The sequence below is a fragment of the Balaenoptera musculus genome, chromosome 15, assembly GCF_009873245.2.
Source record: "Balaenoptera musculus isolate JJ_BM4_2016_0621 chromosome 15, mBalMus1.pri.v3, whole genome shotgun sequence".
NCBI classification, from domain to species: domain Eukaryota; kingdom Metazoa; phylum Chordata; class Mammalia; order Artiodactyla; family Balaenopteridae; genus Balaenoptera; species Balaenoptera musculus.
Genome location: NC_045799.1, coordinates 49,837,694 through 49,856,566, shown reverse-complemented (window position 1 = coordinate 49,856,566; position 18,873 = coordinate 49,837,694). Strand labels below are relative to the sequence as shown.

The following is an 18,873-nucleotide window of genomic DNA, read 5'->3' as shown; positions in this document are numbered from 1 at the left end:
GTGGCGCAGTGGTTGAGCATCTGCCTACCAATGCAGGGGACACGGGTTTGAGCCCTGGTCTGGGAAGATCCCACATGCCACGGAGCAACTAGGCCCGTGAGCCACAACTACTGAGCCTTTGTCCCCCAGCCTCAGCCAGAGCCCCCTATGCTATAAACCCTCTCCATCAACCTAACCGACCCTCATCCTGCCCTGATCCCAACAGCACTTATTATCCTCACACATTTTTTGTAAACATTCTCTGGAGCATTGCAGTGAAACTAAGTTTATTTTTGTATTTGTCTGGTTCTAATAATGAGTGAGAATGTTGAGATTTCAGACATCGTACTCCAGACTTTAGTCAGATATTGCCAGGACGGCGGGTGCTGGGGCCTGGAAGCCCACCAGGTACAGCCCCTGGTGAAAGCCCCTCTCGCTGCTGAAAAGAAAGTTCCCATCCTGGGAGCCACGAGGAGAGGCGGCAGGTGCTGGAGGAGGCCGCACCAGCACCTGGGCCTCAGGCACCTGGACGTCACAGTTAACCCGCAGGTAGGTGAGGAATCACCAGGAAGAGCCCACATCAGAACAAGAACCCCAAGAAGAGCACAGGCTGGGATGGGCCCCCAGCATGTGAGATCATGCCCTGCCCGCGGGGTATTCTGGGGCTGATCCTGCCAAGGCACCTTCAGGGCTGGGCCCACGTGGGTCCCAGGGATGTGCCAGACTCGATCACTGGCGTTTTCTGGAAAGCCCCATAAAAAGTGGTCATTACCTGTACATGACAACTCAAGAACTGAGTCCAGCCAGCAGCGGTTTTGTCTCAGGTAATAAAACCTCACAGGGAAATGGAGTTTTCTCAGGCTGGTCTTTGAAATAACCGCGGACTCTCTCCGAGAACCCCAGGGCTCTGCACTGAGCCGCAGCCTCGGGAGGAACGGCTCCCCATCCCCGTCACTCTCATTTTCTTCTCTTTTCAACAGAAACTGGGCGTCTCTGCGTACCCGGCGCCCTTCTGGGTTCTTGGGCTGCGTCCGGAACCAAGTAAAGGAAGTCGGCTGCATCTCTCCCGGGGCGGAGACGGCGGGGGCCGCACACCTGGCTGGCAGGTGAGCCCGGGACCGCGAGGGAGGCGCCCTCGCCTCCCCGCCGCCCCGTCGCCCCTCTACCTCCCGGCCCGCGCCCAGGCAGGGGGGAGAGTGAGAGGTGCCCGGGGTCGCCAGCAGGGGGCGCGCGCCTTCCGGATGCCCGGCCGCTTGGCCAGTCGCGCATGAGCCATGCGGACGCTTTCCGGCAGCGTGGCGGAACCGCTTCACCGTTTCGCGGCATTTGGTGACACCTGCGCGCGGCGCCGGGCGGCAGTGTGGCACCATGGCGTCGCTCTTCAGCGGGGCCCTACAGCTGACGGACCTGGACGACTTCATCGCGCCGTCTCAGGTGGGCGGGCCGGGTGGCGGCCGTGAGCGGGGAGCCCCCTCCGCCGCAGTCTCTCCCCTGAGAGAGGGGCTAAGAAGCGAGGCTGCTGGGTCGCACAGCCCCGTAGCTTCCGCGTCCCCTTCCCGGGCGGCCAGTGCAGCCGGACTCACCTAGCTTGGGGCCCGAGAGACCCTGCCGAGCTTCCCTGGCCTGTTCCTTGCGTGTGAACAGAGTGGGACGGCCCCACCCCGCTGCGAGGGCAGGGGAGGTGCTCCGCTGGAGGCACCGCGGTGGTCGTCGTAGGTGTCCCCCCCGGGGGGGAAGACAGAGCTTGCCCCCAAAGGGGACAGGACAGCTGCACTTGAGAGCCGGCCGCCCTTATCTGGTGTCTCCGCTTATCGGTTGCCACCAGCCGTGCAGGACCAAGGCTCGGAGGGCCATAGCTAATCCGTCCCAGGAGGAGGAACGGGTGGGGCTGGTCCCGGCACAGCGGCAGGAGGAGCTCGGACAGGCCTCCCACCAAGGCTTTCTGGGGCTAGTTCCCTTTGGGAATGCGATGGCCAGTGAGGTGCTCCTGTTGAGAGAGACCGCGAGAACTCCAGGAGCTGGGCAGAGAAAGGAACTTTCTTCCAGGAACTGGGCGGGGCCAAGCGTTCCTAGCGCCCCCCTGGCTTCCTCCCAGCAGTCAATGAAAAACTGGCCACGGTGCCGCGCCAGACGTTTACGTTGAGAAAGGTGAGGGTGTGTGTCTGCAGACAGGTTAGCGTGCAGGCCCAGTCAGCACCGCCTCCATCTGACTGTGACCTGCAGAGCGACTCTTGGTCGGACAGAGTGTCTGACCAGGCGTGAGTAGGGTAAGCAGTAACAAGATCCATAGCGCTAAGAGTGCTTCTGCTGCAGGAAGACCGGAATCAGGGCAGAGTTTTCGTCCCAGGTGGTGGTGTGGCCATCAGGCTGCCCCTCTTCTTCCGCCTCTGTGAACTCAGGTGCCTGTTGGGGTTTCTTACTGGTATAGGATTGCATCAAGCCCATGAGGGTGGATAAGAGGCCGGGAAGCGGCGCGGCCAAGATCCACATCGAAAATGACGGGAGTTACTTCCAAGTCAGTCAGGTAAGTGCCAGCTCGGTTGGCCTGAACCACGTTTCGCTGCTCCGTCGAGTGACAAATGCAGGGGCCACAGGATCTTGCACGTCTCACCAGTCCTTTCTCAGATATGTTCTGCAGAGAGCTCTTTGCAGAGATGGCAGTTCCCGCATCCCCTCCCTCTCTCCTTCTCTCTCTGAGTTGTAATTGTGTAAGATTTTCTAGTCCAGACCACTTGTTCTTAGGGAACACCTACTTCCTGTGTAATTTAGGAATGACAAGATGCTAATCCAGTGGCGTTAAAATTTACCCCGACTCTTTGCCATTTGGACTCTCAAGAACATCTGTGCTGTCCCAGGGACCGCAGGCACCACCAGGCACGCTGGCCCGGGGATCCTGCCCAAGCAGAGGAGGAGCCACAGGATGGTTCATGGTAGGGCCAGACAGCAGGATCCAGAGTTCACAGGGAGAGAGCCACTGTTCACTCAGCCCAGGAGGGTGACACAGCAGCACACCATGGGTCCCGCCCAAGCCCAGCACAGCACGGAAGACTGGGTCCTTTTTAGGGACCCAGTGGGCGCTGCTCCAGAGCAGCAGTGGTTGATCTGGAGGGAAGTCGGAAGCACATCAGCCCCCTGCTCAGCACAGCATCACAGCCTGGCCTTGAGGCCAGTCTAACCTGGGAAAATGCACTGAGCTCAAATTGTGTCTTTGGTGCTGAGTAAGGCCTAGTGATCTGGGCTGGAAGGGAGTTCCAGTCTTGTCAGCCCCCTGGTCACACTCTGGGCCCCTGAAGCTCACCTGGCCCTGGCTCAGACCACTCCTATGTGTGCAGAGGGAGTGAAGGGGCTCTACTAGGATCTTTTGCAGCTAAGAAGAGTTGCCCAGCCTGGAGGCTGGCTTGAACACCAAGTTCTGCAAATGTCTGGCCGAGTCTGACACTGTGACTGCCCCTTGTGTCCCTCACCCACTCTTCTGTGTGTTGGCACTAGGCAGGCACAGCCCAGGTGGGCACAGGCTCCCGCCATCTCCTCTCTCTGCCCCTCTCCTTGTCCCTCTCTCCTTTCTTCCTTAATCTTTGCCCTTGCCTTTCTCTTCCTCCTCCATTTAGAGCCCGGCCTTGGGCATTTTCCTGTCCCCACAGCCCCGTGAGGGCAGCCTGGGGACCAACAACTGTCCAGGGCCTCTGTGATGAGTCAGCTGCTTCTTTGCAGATTTAACGCCCGTCTCCCACCCCTGGCGGGCAGCAAGCCTCTTCAATATGATCTGACGTGCCAGCCAAGTTTGTACCAAAGTTAGAATTCGGTGCCACTATGAAAATCTAGAACGTGTATACGTGTTTCTGCAATACATATTTAATTTCTAAGAACTTACAGCACATAAAGCCAGTAGTTGGTTGTCAGTGTTGTGAGACGGAGAATGAAGGTTTCCTGTGGGTCCCATCATCTGCGAGCTCCACATCCTCATGCGGAGGGCCCTTGGGGTACCAGGTTCTTGTGCTTCCAGGATGGAGGGACGAAGAAGCTGGAGAGGGCCAAGATCTCGCTGGACGACTGCCTGGCGTGCAGTGGCTGCGTCACTTTGGCAGAGACTGTGCTCATCACTCAGCAGAGCCACGAGGAGCTGCGGAAGGTTCTAGGTGCTAATAAGGTGAGCAGTGGGGCAGTCTTTGGGATGCCACTCTAACCCGACATCAACCCCAGCATCCCTCACTCGTGTTGTCAGGGCAGCTCATCTTCTGGTGCCCTTTGTCCTATGTCTCCTAGTGACTCCTGGCATTTTTAGGTCTCATCGGTGGGATCTCAGTCAATTACTTGTATTTTGACATTGAAGTGTTAACCCTAAACTTTAGGTTCTACGTGTTTGCAAAAATGACACGCCCTGATGGAGTTAGGCTTGGAATCTGTTAAACACACAGAGTGAGCGGCAGGTCCCTTGCTTTGCAGATGGCGGCGCCCGATCAGCAGAGGCTGGTTGTCATCTCGGTCTCTCCCCAGTCCAGAGCGTCGCTGGCTGTGAGATTTCAGCTGAATCCTACAGACACCGCCAGGAAATTAACCGCATTCTTTAAAAAAATAGGTAGGTGCTGAACCTTGGGTGAGCTCTAGCTTGGACACAAGGGCTGGCGGGGGGCTTGTCATGCCCCGCTGTCACTGGACTTAAACGCATCAGAAACTCTCTGAGGTTGACTTCAACTTGAAGTTTCGTTTTGATACAGAGAGCAGTGCCTTTTAATAGAAAACTGTCTGAATTCTGATGTTGCACTTCCCCGAGTCTGGAATTTACCCACTCCTAATATTGTTTTTAAACTATCACCATCAAGGCACATCTCCCAGGTCTGAGCTGGGTTCTGGCTCAGATCAGCTGGTCGACCTCTGCGTGCTGGGAGCAGGGCTGGGAGGACGTGGGGTGAGCCCCGGTGCCGGCGGCTGCCCTAGGCGGCATGGAGGGTTTGGCCTGGTCCCTGGCAGCCACCGAGCTCAAAGGAAGGAAGGCCCAAGGACGCTGGGCTGTCTGCACACCAGCGTGTCATGTGACGCCCCACAGGAAGGCAGAGCCCTGCTCCCGGGGCAAGGTGGGCAGCGCCTGGGGCTGTGGCCATCCTTCTTGGGGTGAGATGGGTGCTCCCTTGCAGGGGCACACTACGTGTTTGATACCACCTTCTCGAGGAACTTCAGCCTCCTCGAGAGCCAGCGGGAGTTCGTGCGGCGATTCCGAGCACAGGCTGATTCCAAGCAGGCCTTGCCTGTGCTGACTTCCGCCTGCCCAGGTATGCTGATGCTGCGGACCGATGTCAACAGCTGGACATGGGTGACAGGAGTGCTGGGGGAGGGGCTCGTCAGCAGGCACTGCCTGCGGGTCACCTGTAGTCGCTTCAGTTCCCAGAGGGGTGATCACAGGGACACCTGAGACACGTGTCGGCGACAGCAGAGTGGGGGCTTCTTAGTGGGCTCCTAACTCCTGTACAAGTCGGTCCACCCCAGAAAGTCACACCCCTGCCCTGCTCGCTTCCCCCACCACCCCCACCCTGTGTCGGCCTCAGGCTGGATCTGCTACGCTGAGAAGACCCACGGGAACGTCCTCCTCCCCTACATCAGCACCGCCCGGTCCCCGCAGCAGGTCATGGGCTCCCTGGTCAAGGACTTCTTCTCCCAGCAGCAGGTAACAGGGACATCTTACAAAATGAGCCAAGACTGCAGTGGTCACGGACCCACACGCAGAACTGTGCTCCCAGCCGTGCCTGTGCTGTCACCTCCGCCTCAGCCTTTGCTGCTGGGGCCAGGCAGCTGCACCACTGCCGTGTTCTCCATGCAGCATTTGACCCCCGACAAGATCTACCACGTGACGGTGATGCCCTGCTACGACAAAAAGCTGGAAGCCTCCAGACCCGACTTCTTCAGCCAAGAGCACCAGACACGCGATGTGGATTGTGTCATCACAACAGGTGCGGGGCCCCGAGCCTGCTGGCGCTGTGTCCCCAGCGTCAGGCCCAGCACAACCCCCCTGGCTCATGTTGGTCACCCCGTCTGTGAGTTGAGCAGCCTTGCAGAGGCTCCCAAATGCTTAAAAGAGAAATGAACGCCCACCCGGGAGGCAGACAATCCGGGGAGGGTCGCTGTCCAGGGACGCGGTGCCCTGCCCACTCCAGGCGCATTGTGAGGCACCCCAGGGTCAGGCGCGTCTGCCCCACCGCAGCACCGGGAGGCCCTTCAGAAGTGGAGTTGCCTCTGGCTGGGTTCATCCTCCACTCACGAGCAGGGGCTGGACGTCTGGCCACTCACAGGTTGCTAGGGATGCAGGTGGTGGGGATCTTTCATGGTCTCTGTTTTTGTTGAGATTCAGCTGAAGAGCGTCTGTCTGTGCTGTGGTCTCATCGTAGGAGAAGTCTTCAAGCTGCTGGAAGAAGAAGGGGTCTCGCTGTCAGAGCTGGAGCCGGCTCCCCTGGACAGTCTGTACGTCGCGCCTGCCATGTCAGGGGCAGTAAGCTCGTCCAGCATTGGGGTGCTCTTGACCTTGGGGTCACTGATGTCCTGGTGGGCAGCAGAAGGGACGAGGCGGGGGCAGGCACTGTCCTCCCCCTTCTTCTCTGCCTCAGCTTCCTTCTGGTTGGTTTTGCGTCTGCCCCGTGGTATGTGTTGGTGTCCAGAGGTGGTTGAGTTCACGAGACGGCCTGTGGACAATTGGCTGATGGTTATCAGAGCTGACCCCAACTTCATACAGGTCTGAGCCCCCCAGAACAGGTGACATGACGGAGGGGACAGTCCTTTTCCCCCAGAGCCTCCTCCTGACACACCCACAAAGCCCTGGAGTCTGTGACTCATCTTCCACTTAGAAAGCAAGCGCTCTCAAACATGACAGACAGAGGTTACCCGGAAGCCTTGGTGGACAGCAGCCCCATTACCACCTGAGGCCATGCCCTCCTCCCCAGGTGCAGCAGTGTATCTGCCCAGGAGCCTACCAGCCATCAGGGTGGGGGCTCGGGGGGCTACCTGGAGCACGTGTTCCGGTATGCAGCCCAGGAGCTCTTTGGAATCCACGTCACTGAAGTCACCTACAGACCCCTGAGGTCAGTGGGAAGGGCTGGAGCTTGGGGCAGGGCAGCCTTTCGGGGCACCAGGCAGGAGCTGGGCCCTCCCCTCTGGCTCATGTGAAGGGGCCAGAGCTCTCCAGCCCTTGGTCTCCTCATCATAGGGCTCAGTGTCCGCTACCCACAGCACGGTGACCCAGGGCCCCAGAGGCCCATGGTGGCAGGACGGTTTTCCTGGCACAGGGTGTGTCCCAATGTGAGTCCCCATTCCAGGGAGGGCGGGCTGGGGCCTTTGTCAGACCTTGGGAAGGTGGGGTTCCCATTCTACAGACCAGGAAACCAAGGCTGGGGCTGAGGCCACCTGCCCCACTCATTGAAGGGAGCTTTCTACCCTCCCCTATCACTGTCCCCCACCCGGGAGGAAGCCTGGGCGTGCCGTGTGGACAGCCTGGTCTGTGTCCCCTCAGGAACAAGGACCTCCAGGAGGTGACTCTGGAGAGGGAGGGCCGGGTCCTGCTGCATTTCGCCGCGGCCTACGGCTTCCGCAACATCCAGAACCTGGTGCAAAAGCTCAAGCGAGGCCGCTGCCCATACCACTATGTGGAGGTCATGGCCTGCCCTTCAGGTAGCTGCAGACAGAGTGGGCCCTCTGGGACCCCGTGTGCTGACACCCTCCCCTTGACCACACTTCTGCCCGTCCTTCTCTGCCACAGGCTGCTTGAATGGTGGAGGCCAGCTCAAGGCCCCCGACATGCCTGGCAAGGAGCTTCTCCAGCAGGTTGAGAGGCTATACAGCATGGTCAGGACCGAGGCACCAGAGGATGCGCCTGGGGTCCAGGAGCTGTATGGGCACTGGCTGCAGGGCGAGGGCTCAGAGCAGGCCAGCCGCCTGCTGCACACAAGCTACCACGCGGTGGAAAAGGCTGGCTCCAGCCTCAGCATCAGGTGGTAGGAGGCCTCAAGGATCCACCCGGCCCAACACAGCCAGCACCAGGACTCCCAGGAAGGCGTGTGGAATCTCCAGCAGGGAAGTCGCCCGAGACCCCAGGGCACACCCCCAAAATGCCGGATGAGATGTGGGGACATTGGGACCCACATAGAGATGGGACTCAGGACCCCCAGCCAGTAAAGGTGACCTCCAGCCTGTGCTCGCCCGGACTCCCTGCTGCAGGGGGCCAGAGGTTCCACCACCTGCTGGAACCTCTCCATGGGCCCAGAGCCCTAGAGGTGCCCTGACTCTTCCTGGCTGTGGCGGCCTAAGCTGTGAGGGTTTCAGCTCGTCCTGTGGGGAGCTTAAGGGAGAGAAAAGGGGGGGTTCCTCATCCCCCATTTCTAGAGTCACCTGAAGCTGCAATGTGGAGGGTGGTGATAGGCTGGACCTGCCAGGCTGGTCAAGCTCACAGCAGAGCTTGGGGAACCCTGCCACACTGGGCAGCAGAGGACACTGGCAGGAGACAGGCACCTGGCCCATGACCCCAGCTGGGGATGGGTGCTCCCTCCACCTAGAACCAGGTGTTCGACGAAGCTGCGGTCTCTGGGGCTTGAGAACCTGTGTCTTGGGGGCTGAGTCCAGGTGGGAAGGACTCTTGCTATCAGGCCTCAGTGGTCTCTCTGGCTGAGTCCTGTGTCCACAGCTGGACCCCCACTTAAGGAGCAGGGGGAGGGCAGATTGCATTCAGCCCACCAGGCCTGGCCCCGAGAAGCTCACTTCTAGTAAAGGGAACTCTCTCTGAAACCGGCGTCTCTTCAAGAGTGTTTATCAGCATCAAAAAAGAGGCCTTTCAAAGCTTTATTCAAAGTTCAGGAACCCTGTGCACCCCACTAGGCTAGTTCGCAAACACCCAGGTCTCGGCTCACTGTGGCCCAGAGAGGGGCCCCGGGTGTCCAACACCAGGAAAGGCCAGGGCGCCCACCCTCTAAGGCTGGGCAGGGCTGAGGAAGGCTCGATCCTCCTGTGGGCCAAGGGAGGAGGGGCGTGTGGCCCAGCCCACATAGGGCTCACTTCGGCCGGGGCATGCTCAGGAGCCCCCACTGCAGCGCAAGGAGCGCCCGGGCCTGTGGCTGTAGCGGCTCAGCTGCCTGCTCAAAGCTCGCTCGCTCCCTGCAGAGCACTTCCAGGACTTCAGCTGGGGCGACCTTCCCTGTGAACTTGCACACAGGCTCCTCTCTGCGGGGAGAGGGGGTTCGATGGGAACCGCTGGGCAAGCTGGACGTGGCGGTGGAAATGAAGCCACTGTTGGAGGGCACTTAAAGAGCAGCCGCTCCCTGGTGCCAGGCAGCCCAGTAACCAGTCCCCTGACACCTCTCTCAGCATCCAAATGACTGCCAGGGAGGCCCAAAGGACAACAGTCTGGCCCCGTGCCAGCCTGTTCAGCAGTGCGGCCCCTGGGGAGGACACAGGTCCTCCCGACACGCGCTGCCTCAGGCCCTGCCATGTGCTCCCCAGCCTGCCCCACAGGACGGCCCGCACGCTGGCCAATACTCACGCCACCCTCAGGAAGGGGTTGTAAAGGAGCTCCTCGCCCAGGGTTGAGGGCACAGTGGGCACATCATCCTCATCCCTCTTCTGGAATGACCACAGGCCTTTGTCACAGCCTTGTCTGGCAGCTCCAGGCAGCTTGGCTCAGCTCACCAGTCTGGGGGCTTGAGCCTGGACCCTGAGGGCAGGCACTCATGGGCCAGACCTGCAGGCTGCCCAGCTCCCCTCCCTCACCAGTGGGAGCCTTGGCTGGCAGAATGCCCTGGGCCAAGCCAGGTCTGGTCACCCGGGTCGGTCATGGCGGACTCCCCTGCAGTGCCTCCCTGGTTCCAGTCCTACCCCACCCTCCAACCTTACCACTGAGAGGGGAGGAGTGGTCACACCTTGGCCCATGATAGCTTGGCCTTCACGTGGTTGTTGCAAGGCTCCACTTTTTGTGCAAACTCGAGGTTGCCCAGTGTGTGCTCGTGACCACAGAACACCTTCTGGAGAAAGAAGGCACTTGGGGTGCACAGCACCACCATAGGCAGAGATGGGCAGAGACACTCACCCCAGTGGCGCGGCCCCTCCCCCCTCACCTGGTCCACCTGTCCCCACGGCTGGCAAGCAGTCATCCTGAACCCTGGCATAAGGCAGGTGCAGAGCACACCGGTTATGTAGGAGGCTGGGCCCCATGAGAGGGTAAGGGGCAGGCTGCTCACTGTTTCAGGAGGCAGGGTGCCCAGGGTCTCCACCAAGCTGTGGTACATCTGCTGAGCTGTGGTCTCCAGGCATGAGCCACAGCCGGCCACAGACAATGCGTCCCCTGGGGAGTTGGGTGGGTCAGAGAAGGTGGATGGGGCAGAGGGAGGTGGGGTGGGTAGGCGCAGGGCAGCCGGTACCCGAGAACACGGCGGGCGGGTCCAGACACTCATCTTCCCACAGGAAGTAGCTCATGTGGCCCGAGGTGTGGCCGGGCGTCAGGAGGCAGCGCACGTGGATGGCCCCAAACTATGGCAGAGGAGCAGGTGGGCCTGTAAGGTGGTTGGGCCCAGGGCGCTCTCCCCACCCCTCCTGAGTGCACGCTCACCCGCAGCTCCTCGCCATGTGCCAGCCTGCGGGTCAGTGCACAGATGCGCTCATCTGCGCCCAGCACCACCAGGCCAGGCAGCAGCCTCGCCAGCTCCGTGTTGCCCCGGGCGTGGTCCCTGCGGGTGGGCGGAAGCAGGATCACATGGGGTCAGGGTAGGGTAGGGATGACACCCTCCTGCCTCAGCCCGCCCTGATGGCACTCACCAGTGGTGATGGGTGGTCAGCACAGTGGTCAGTGATACCCCCTCCCGGCCCACGATCTCCAGCAGCTGAAAGGGATGGGAGTTAGGGAGATGCAGATGGTCCAGGTGGCTGCCTGTGTTGGGGCGCCAGGCCCGGGTGCACAGTGCCCCAGGCAGGGGATGGGCCTGGGGGTAGGGGAGATCCAGCAGACAATTACTGAGCGCCCAGCGCACACAGTACAGTTTGGCACCGTACGCAGGGAAAAAGAGACCCGAGACGGCTCTAACCTCAGAGGAGACCCAAGATAATCAAGAAACCCTAAACGCCAAATAACCAGAGATGAGAGAATAGGGGAAGAATCTGGCCTCGGCAGCGTAGTCTGGAGAGCCTCTCGGAGTGCGGACTGATGGTCGCGGCCTACGATGCCTGGGCCCACAGCTGTGCTCGCGCCGCCCAAAAGCTGCCCTCACCCTTTTGGGCACGGCCACGTCCACGGCCACAGCCTCCCGCGTGTGCTCCTCGATGACCAGGTACATGTAGTTGTCCTCAAGCACAGGGATGACTTTGACTTTCATGGTCGCAGAGCTCAGCCACCCCGCGCCTCCTGAGCCCCTTCCTCAGGGTGGGACTACCCTCTCCAGACCCTAGGCAGGGCTGTGCGTGGGAGGGGTCAGCTCCACAGACACGCTGAGGGCCAGGAAAGGAACCGCGCTCCCTGCTCCCGGACTTTCCCGAGGGCCCTTGAGGAATCCCAAGCTCCAGGCTTAAGTTGACCTGCAGCTGCGGGGACCAGTCTCTCGCCAAGACTCAGTCCGCCGAAGGCCCCGCCCCCGGGCGACAGGCCACACCCCCGATGAGCCGCGCCCTCTTCCGGTTCCGCCCCCAGCCACGCCGCTGCCCCGGTAGGCCCCGCCTGTCTCCCAGGCTCCGCCCCCTCCCCAGGTGCCCTCCCGCCGCAGCGCGACCCTGGACCAGCCCCTCTCCAGGCCCCGCCCCTCAACGTCCTTCCGCAGGCCCCGCCCTCCCCAGGCCCCCTCCCTCCGAAGTACGACCCCGACCCGCCTCCTTTTCCGGTCGTCCACTCACCCTCGCGGGCTGCGCTAGCTGGTCGCAAGGACTGCCTGAAGGACAGCCGGACAGAGGCGGGCCTCGGGCGCCTGTCACGGGGCCTGGACGGAGCGCGCCGCTCACTCGGGCCGCCGCTAACTGCCCGCGCCCGCTGAGGCGCCGCCAGCCGGGCCGGCCTGGAACCTGCGCGCGCGGAGACCTGAGCACGGTGCACGGAGCACGCGCGTGCGCGGGAGGGAGCGCGTGCGTGCGCAGGAGGGAGCGCGTGCGTGCCCGAACGGGGCTGTGCGCACGTCTGGCCAGTCGCGCCCGGCGCTGCGGCGCCTCCTCCGCGAAGCCCTCCTGGCACCGGGCTGAGACAGTCCTCCTGAGTACCCCGGACCCGGATTGGGACGTCTGAGCCCGCTTCCGTCAGGCTGAGGGGTGCAGGGATCTGTCCAGTTTGTTTGCCTGCCCGTCCAGCGCTCAGCGTAGGGGCCTAATGAGTGTGCGAACCCACATGGTAGAGCAAAGCGCGCTGTGTGAGGACAACAGTAACAGCAGCGGCATCTCCATACCATGCGCGCTGTCCCACACGTCCCCAGGCTGAGCCCTTCTATGCACTCGTGGTTCCATCCGCGTCCCTGATAAATGCTGGGGTGCCGATCTGCGTTTCCCAGATGAGGAAAAGGAAGCCGGAAAGAATGGATCGCAAAATATGGAAGAAGTTGAGAGTTTGCACCCACCTCCCCAACGACTGAACTGTCCTGCCTGCCCTCGTGGGCGGGGCCCCGGGAGTCTCCTGGGGACAACAGAGGCCTCGGCAACACAAACCACTGTGTTGCAGCAACAGGCCAGTAGTCGAGGCGGCACCGGGCTTGGGGCAGCCCAGAGTCTTTTTTGCCTATGGAGTATGTGGCAGCCCCAGGCCCCAGGTCAGGGGCCCCACCTCGGGCCACCAAGAATGTGAGTCCTCCCAGGACGCTGCTGCTTCTGGGCTCGGGGATTCTCCCTGTTCCCTCAGAGACCAGGATGAGTGTAGGTCCTCCCAGGACCTCAGCCTGATCCTGGCTGTGGGAGGGCCTGCCCCAGCTCTGCCAGGCTGAGGGTGTGGGGGTGGATGGCTGGTGGCTTCATGAGAGTGGAGGCCACAGCCCAGGTCTGAGACGCACCTGGGGGATGAGTGGTGGTGCCTCCCTAGGTTCTGCCGCGGGCCGAGACCTGGCTGCCAGGAGTCCCTGGGGGTGCCCCAACTTGGGCCACCAACCTTGAGACAGAGGTTCCCTCAGATCTAGAGCTGAGTGAGGAGCAGCAGCTGCAGGTGGGTGTGGGGGCCCTCGGGCACTGGCAGGAGGGAGGGCATCCCCAGGGCCCCACAGGCCCCACCTCTCATCCTGGCCATCCACAGGTCTGCAAGGAGCTGGTGGACCTGCAGATCAAAACCCATCGCCTGAAGGAGCAACACGAGGCTGAAATCTTCGAGCTGAAGAGTGAGGTGGGCACTGATGTGTGCCTACGTGTGCCAGCCTGAGGGCATGAGGGGAGGGTGCACACTTAGTGCCAGAACTGTGAGGGGTGCAGGTGTGCCCCATGTGACTGTGCACATGCAGTGTCTGCGAGTCCCCACCTGTCCTGTGTGTGCTGTGTCCCTGTGGATGCCCAGATGGATGATGGCCTGGTCACCCCGCAGGTCCTGTGGCTGGAGAGCCGGGTGCTGGAGCTAGAGCTGCACGGAGAGCAGGCAGCCCCAGCAGAAGCTGATCCGGGGCACCGCCAGGCACTGGCACAGGAGCTTGGGCACAAGGCCTGGGGGCAGGGACACTCCGACCACCACAGACTCCAGGTCACCATGAGCGCATGGGTGGAAGCTAAGCAGGGGTCCAGCAGGGGAACAGTGAGGCTGAGACCGGCTCTTCTGTGCAGGCACAGCCCAAGGACTTCCTGACCCCTGAGAACAAGCAGCAGAAACTGGGGGATGGTGTGAGTATGCAGCCACCTAGCCCGGGAATCTGTTGAAGTTTCTCCCAGCCCAGGGTGGAGGTGGGGCAGTGCAGGGGGCCCAGAGCTTGGGCTCTCACCCAGCCAGCCCTTGTGTACCCCACAGCCGCAGGGAGAAGTAAATCGGGCGCCAGAGCAGCACAGGGCTCGGCAGCAGGCACTGGAGACGCGTGTGTGAGTGACTGCCTCACCTGGGACAGGAGGGCCCAGCAGGGCACAGTGAGCAAAGGAGCTGTTCTTAAGGGGCAGAAGGAGTCACCTGCCCTGGGCCCGGCTAAGCCTCATACCCATGTCTGCAGGGCAGCCCTGGGCTGGCAGCTGCAGGGAGCCCAGGAGGAGGCCAAGACAGCTGGGCAGCAACTGGCTGCACAAGCCTTGGTGAGGCCCACCCCTACGTGCTTTGAGGTCTGGCTCAGCAAAGGTCCACCTTGCAGGACATAAATTCAGGGCCATCTCCACCCCCAGGTATTGTCTGCCTGCCGGGGCCAGCTCCACCAGGCTGAAGCAGAGAACGCCCGGCTGCAGCTGCAACTCAAGAAGCTGAACGAGGAGTACGCCATCCGACTGCAGCACTGCGCCCGAACCGTGGCTGTGAGCACTGGGCCGGTTGGCCCTGTGTTGAGTGGGAGGCCTCTGGTCCTGGGGAGCCCGAGTCTGGCCTGGGTGTGCTAGACCACTTCAGAGAGACTCTGACCTTGGAGACTTCAGGCCCACCCAGCATACTGTCGTCAGACCAGCTCCATGGAGGGAATTGGGGGGAGGTGTGGACCCGCCCCAGCCCGGCCCTATCTCCTCCAGGGGTATGCAGATGGTGCAGGCCCAAAGCCTGCATCCACAGCCCTTCGGACATTCCTGGAAACCACTCTGGAGGACATTCGGGGGGCGCATCACAGCCGTGAGCAACAGCTAGCCCGGGCTGCTCGCACCTACCGCAAGCGCCTGGCAGATCTGAGCCGGAGGCACGAGGAGCTGCTGGCTGCCCAGAGGTGGGCCCCTCCCTGAGCTGGGCACCTGGGGTGGAATGGCTCTAGGTGACCTGGTGTGGGGCTTAGTGTGCAACAGGTGCTGGTGGATCCCAACGGGGCACCCAGGACCCCCAAGGCTACCTCTGGTGCAGCCACCTCAGACATGGAGCCGCCACCCCTGCACACGGTCACCAAATTCGGCCACCTGAGGGAGGCCCAGGCTAGGCTGGAGAAGCAGCTCCAGAAGCTCCAGGCCCAGGTGACACCTCCCTGCTGCCCCATAACTCACCCCAGGACCCATCCCAGGCTCAGCAAAGCCCCAACCCCAGGGCCTCTGAGCAGCCTGCCTCATTCAGCAACCGCTGCTCTTGTTCCCACAGAAAGAACCCAGTGAAGCCTCTCAGGGGGGCCCATTAGAGCCACAGTGAGTACCTGGTGTGGGTGCTGGGGAGACCCATTCATTTATCCTATGAACTAACTGCTTAGAGGGGTTCTGGTTGCTGCAGTGAACAAGGTGGCCCATCTGTATTCTCGAGTCTCGGTCTGCTTATGAGATACTAATAATTGCAGAAAAACCAACTGCCTGGAGAGAGGAGGGACTATTCTCCTGGATGGGAGGGGGCTACCCTTGAATGGGAGGGTCAGGGAGAGACCCCGAAGAAAGGACACTTCAGCTGAGACTCGGAGGACCCATAGCTGAAGACCTGTGGTGGCATGGACGGTAGAAGTCTTGACCCCAGGGCAAGGCAGGAGCAGGCTACCTGGTGACCTTCACAGCCTTTGCCTCTGCACCTTCTGCAGTGGGCAGAAGCTGGGACAAGTCGCCTGCCTGGGGTTTTGGGAAACCCCCCAGCATGGGGGGAGGCCCCCCCCCATAAGCATCCTTACAGAGACTGGGGTCACTGTCCCAGCTGGCCTTGTGGCTTAGCTTTCCCTGAGTGGCCAGTGGCTGCCCCCATGCACAGATGACTCCAAGCCTCACAGGGCCCATAGTGGAAAAGCAGCCCTATACTGTCCCAAACTCGCTCCCAGCAGGCACCTCAAGGACCTAGGGGCCCTGACTTGAGCAGGGTCATTGGTCAACAGCTGGGTCCATGCCCCTTTCATGCCCACCCCTCCTCCTCCCCTCACAGGGGCCTGGAAGCTGCATCCTGGGCCCAGATCCGCCAGAAGCTACAGGACTTTTCCCGTGGCACCCAGGTATTGGGCAAAGCCTGGCCAGAGGCCCCTCCTCACACTGTGCCCAGGCTCATGGCTTATGTTCCCCCATTCCAGGCAGAGCTGGAAAGGGAGAGAGCACAGCTTCTAGTCCGAGCCATGATGGCTGAGGAGCAACTTTCTGAGCTACAAGAGTACGTGGACCAGCACCTGGGCAGGTGGGCTCTAGAGGTGGGCTGGGTAAGACCCAAGGACCTCAGTCCCAGGCACTAGCAGCAGGGCTTGTCCACAGCCCGGTGGTGACTATGCCTAGTTTCTCTGAGCAGGTACAAGCAGGAGATCCTGAGGCTGAGGAAGCTGGTGGGTACAGGGAACCCCTGGAAAGCGGGGGCCACACCTCCAGCCAAGCTGCAGCACCCAAGGACCTGCAGCCGTTAGCTGGTCAACAGATAAACTTGGAGCAGAACTCTTCACAGCCAGCATGGAGCCCTCCCCACAGCACCCCCTTGGGAGATCATTCCACCCAGCTCTCCACCCAACAAAAATCAGGCTGGAACCCACTGAGTCTTTATTGTGTCCAGTCAGCCAACCTGAGAATTGGGGGCTCCAGGTACGGAGGCAGAACTAGGCCCTGGGACAGCCTGCCCAGCCGGCCCACCACTGTGGACATCATAGGCCCAGACGCGGTCCAGGCCCTCACCCAGTACAGCCACAGGTTGCCAGGTGGGGAGGGGGAAGCGCCCAGACACCACTCGGGCTCCTGCAGGCAACTCTGCCTGTAACTTGTCCTCCAGCAGTGGGAGCTATGGGAGAGAGGGGAGGTTGGGGTGGGCAGGGTGGAACACAGCTCCCCCTACCCAGCTCCTCCAGGCCCAGCACCTACACTGGGGATGGCTCGGGCCTCCCATGGGGTCAGCAAACCCCAGACCTACCACGCTAGGAGCCAGGAACACAGACACATTGTGGCAGTCCCTCAGGCTCACCTGCAGGAAGAGGAAATCACCCCAGCAGGGATTGGGGCCCCAGCAGGGAAAGAGGCTTGGTGGGCATGGGGTAACTGCAGCTTCCAAGTCCCAGCTCCAGCCTGCCCAGGTGGCAGAGGTGCCTGGCACTGTCAGCAGGGTGGCCAAGCTAGAACTGGAAGCATGGAGATCAGGGGTGGGGTCTGAGAGGGTCCAGGACTCCCTGGATTACCTTCCAGAGGTTCTCACGGCGGTAGCTGACATTGCCCACACATCCTGCCCTCCAGGCATGCAGCCACGCCAGCCCCACCAGCCACGGGTTCAGCTCATAGCCCACAGCTGGGCGGAGACCGCACTTGTGGGCAGCCAGCACCTGTGGGCACAAAGAGCGTCAGGACCAACAGATGGGGAGGTGCGCTCACGGGAGGGGTCAGCAAAGACATTCCCCAACACACACGAACACGGTCCTTACAATCCTGCCATCGCCAGAGCCCAGGTCCACCATCTTTCCTGGACGGCCTCGCAGCAATGACAACACGTGCTCCACCTGCCTGGCACTCGCGCCAACATAAGGCACCTGTACAAGGAAGCAGGCGGGACTGTGAGGGTGGAGGGCCTGCCTCCTGGGCTTCCTTTCTTAGAGTGGCCTGTCCGGTCCTACCTAAAGGAGGTCCCAACCCACAGCCCTGGAGTAGGTGCACCCTCCCCCTTAGCGCCACACTCCAGGCGCCGCCCCCAGCCCGGGCCCGCCCAGCCGGCAGCTGGTCCCCACACCCCTTGGCCCAGCACCTGCAGCCGCAGCGGCACGCGGCGGAAGCCCGGCTGCAGCAGCAGTGCCCACACGGCGTAGGCGACCAGGCCCGAGCCCGCCGCCACCTGCAGCAGCTCCAACGCGCCTAGCCGCCGCTCGCGCAGCTCCGTCAACGCCTCGGCCGGGTCGTCCTGCTCCATGGCTGCGGGAGAGCGGCTCAGGGTCGCCCCACCTCAAGGCCCCTCCCCGCCTCAGGTCCGAGACCCTCATGCCCCGGCCCGGACCTGGAGAGGGCCGTCCTCCCCACCGCCCCCGGCCTGCGCGGCGCCCCTCCTTCCCGCTCCGCGCCTACCAGACCCGCGGCGCCGCGCCGGAAGAGGCGCCGCGGCGAGACACCGGAAGCGGCCGGGAGAGCCTGAGCGGCTGGTCCGCCGCGTTCCGCTCCGTCCGGGTCCAGGGACCCTCCCGCGGGTTCCGGACCGCGGAGCCCTGGGGTCCGGGGCTACCCTCGCGGGTTCTGGCCGCACAGCATCCTGCCTGTAGCCCGCGTCGCTCAGCTTCGTTGGCCCACGCCGCAGATGGTTGCTGCGGGCCTGTCCTGGGCGCTGCGGACCCCTGGGGCTGCACATCCCAGCGCGGGGAGACGCCCGAGGGAAGCGGTGCCGTGGATCCAGTTAACTGGCATTGGAGGCCCGTGCGGTGTGGCTGGAGCCCAGGGGCGGCGGTCAGCCCGGGGGCAAGGGCTCACCGGGGAGACGCCGCGCCGCACACCCCGATAGCTAGCCAAGCCCAGGAGCAGTCGCGGGGAGGCCACCCGGGCCCCTCCCACGGCTGAAGGCAGTTAGCCCGAGTGCTCAGGAAACGCAGGATGCGCAGGATTCGGCGGGGGCGGTGGGAGTTTGAGCTTGGCTGAGGGGCAGGGCGGAGGGGGTTGATAAGAAGAAATTTAGCAGAACCGAGAAGACATGCTGGCTCTCTCTGAGCGTCATGGGAGGGGAGCCGGTTGTGAGGTGCTGGGCGCTCTGGCAGCTGGCCCAGTCAGGGGGATGGGAGGAAGAGCCCCAGGAGCTGGGGAGACCACCTTCCTTCCCCAGAAAATGTCACACACACGAAGAAAGATTGAGTTCCCGGAAGTGACCTGATGAAGCCTGGGAATGGGAGAGGCAAGTGGGGGAACAGAGCCAGGACCCCCTCCTCACCCAACCCTGAGGCCAAACGTCCTTGAGTGGCAGAGACTTGTCTGCACACAGGCCCT

The 18,873-nt window shown here is 62.1% G+C and overlaps 4 protein-coding genes and 1 long non-coding RNA gene across 19 annotated transcripts; 2 read left to right on the top strand and 3 right to left on the bottom strand.

Annotated features, from left to right (window-relative positions):
• Positions 1-1,323: 1,323 nt before the first annotated feature.
• Positions 1,324-8,739, top strand: CIAO3 (cytosolic iron-sulfur assembly component 3). 2 transcript variants are annotated; one of them, XM_036824574.1, is made up of 11 exons: positions 1,324-1,413; positions 2,408-2,503; positions 3,983-4,126; positions 4,423-4,555; positions 5,112-5,246; positions 5,520-5,638; positions 5,792-5,921; positions 6,357-6,429; positions 6,906-7,043; positions 7,472-7,629; positions 7,718-8,739. In XM_036824574.1, the coding sequence occupies exons 1-11, from the start codon at positions 1,348-1,350 to the stop codon at positions 7,954-7,956; spliced, it is 1,431 nt and encodes a 476-aa protein (XP_036680469.1). In that variant the 5' UTR covers positions 1,324-1,347; the 3' UTR covers positions 7,957-8,739. The 2 variants fall into 2 exon arrangements, with proteins under 2 accessions (XP_036680469.1, XP_036680470.1); XM_036824575.1 differs by lacking the exon at positions 6,906-7,043 and having other exon boundaries at positions 1,328-1,413.
• A 24-nt stretch (positions 8,740-8,763) lies between these two features.
• HAGHL (hydroxyacylglutathione hydrolase like) lies at positions 8,764-11,947 on the bottom strand. 9 transcript variants are annotated; one of them, XM_036824580.1, is made up of 9 exons: positions 11,824-11,947; positions 11,208-11,391; positions 10,759-10,922; positions 10,553-10,670; positions 10,365-10,473; positions 10,185-10,288; positions 9,867-9,965; positions 9,491-9,570; positions 8,767-9,171 (listed from the first exon to the last, which is right to left on the bottom strand). In XM_036824580.1, exons 2-9 carry the CDS (start codon positions 11,310-11,312, stop codon positions 9,003-9,005), a joined length of 948 nt encoding a protein of 315 aa, XP_036680475.1. In that variant the 5' UTR covers positions 11,313-11,391; positions 11,824-11,947; the 3' UTR covers positions 8,767-9,002. The 9 variants fall into 9 exon arrangements, 6 of the variants coding, with proteins under 6 accessions (XP_036680477.1, XP_036680476.1, XP_036680475.1 ...); XM_036824579.1 differs by having other exon boundaries at positions 8,769-9,171; positions 9,867-9,968; XR_005016380.1 differs by having other exon boundaries at positions 9,120-9,171; positions 9,491-9,661; positions 9,841-9,968.
• Positions 11,948-12,371: 424 nt separating this feature from the next.
• On the bottom strand, positions 12,372-13,504 carry LOC118880730. Its single transcript, XR_005016382.1, has 3 exons — positions 13,412-13,504; positions 13,171-13,311; positions 12,372-12,451 (listed from the first exon to the last, which is right to left on the bottom strand). It is a non-coding gene; the product is annotated as an uncharacterized LOC118880730 (long non-coding RNA).
• Positions 12,450-16,476, top strand: CCDC78 (coiled-coil domain containing 78). 5 transcript variants are annotated; one of them, XM_036824573.1, is made up of 14 exons: positions 12,450-12,750; positions 12,986-13,105; positions 13,193-13,279; positions 13,475-13,627; positions 13,708-13,764; positions 13,889-13,956; positions 14,082-14,160; positions 14,248-14,373; positions 14,581-14,768; positions 14,835-15,006; positions 15,128-15,171; positions 15,881-15,947; positions 16,023-16,123; positions 16,232-16,474. In XM_036824573.1, the coding sequence occupies exons 1-14, from the start codon at positions 12,691-12,693 to the stop codon at positions 16,341-16,343; spliced, it is 1,434 nt and encodes a 477-aa protein (XP_036680468.1). In that variant the 5' UTR covers positions 12,450-12,690; the 3' UTR covers positions 16,344-16,474. The 5 variants fall into 5 exon arrangements, with proteins under 5 accessions (XP_036680468.1, XP_036680466.1, XP_036680467.1 ...); XM_036824571.1 differs by having other exon boundaries at positions 12,986-13,279; positions 16,232-16,476; XM_036824572.1 differs by having other exon boundaries at positions 15,881-16,123; positions 16,232-16,475.
• Positions 16,457-18,358, bottom strand: ANTKMT (adenine nucleotide translocase lysine methyltransferase). 2 transcript variants are annotated; one of them, XM_036824577.1, is made up of 6 exons: positions 17,971-18,358; positions 17,657-17,820; positions 17,340-17,444; positions 17,100-17,240; positions 16,838-16,888; positions 16,457-16,708 (listed from the first exon to the last, which is right to left on the bottom strand). In XM_036824577.1, exons 1-6 carry the CDS (start codon positions 18,245-18,247, stop codon positions 16,487-16,489), a joined length of 960 nt encoding a protein of 319 aa, XP_036680472.1. In that variant the 5' UTR covers positions 18,248-18,358; the 3' UTR covers positions 16,457-16,486. The 2 variants fall into 2 exon arrangements, with proteins under 2 accessions (XP_036680472.1, XP_036680473.1); XM_036824578.1 differs by lacking the exon at positions 16,838-16,888.
• Positions 18,359-18,873: the final 515 nt, after the last annotated feature.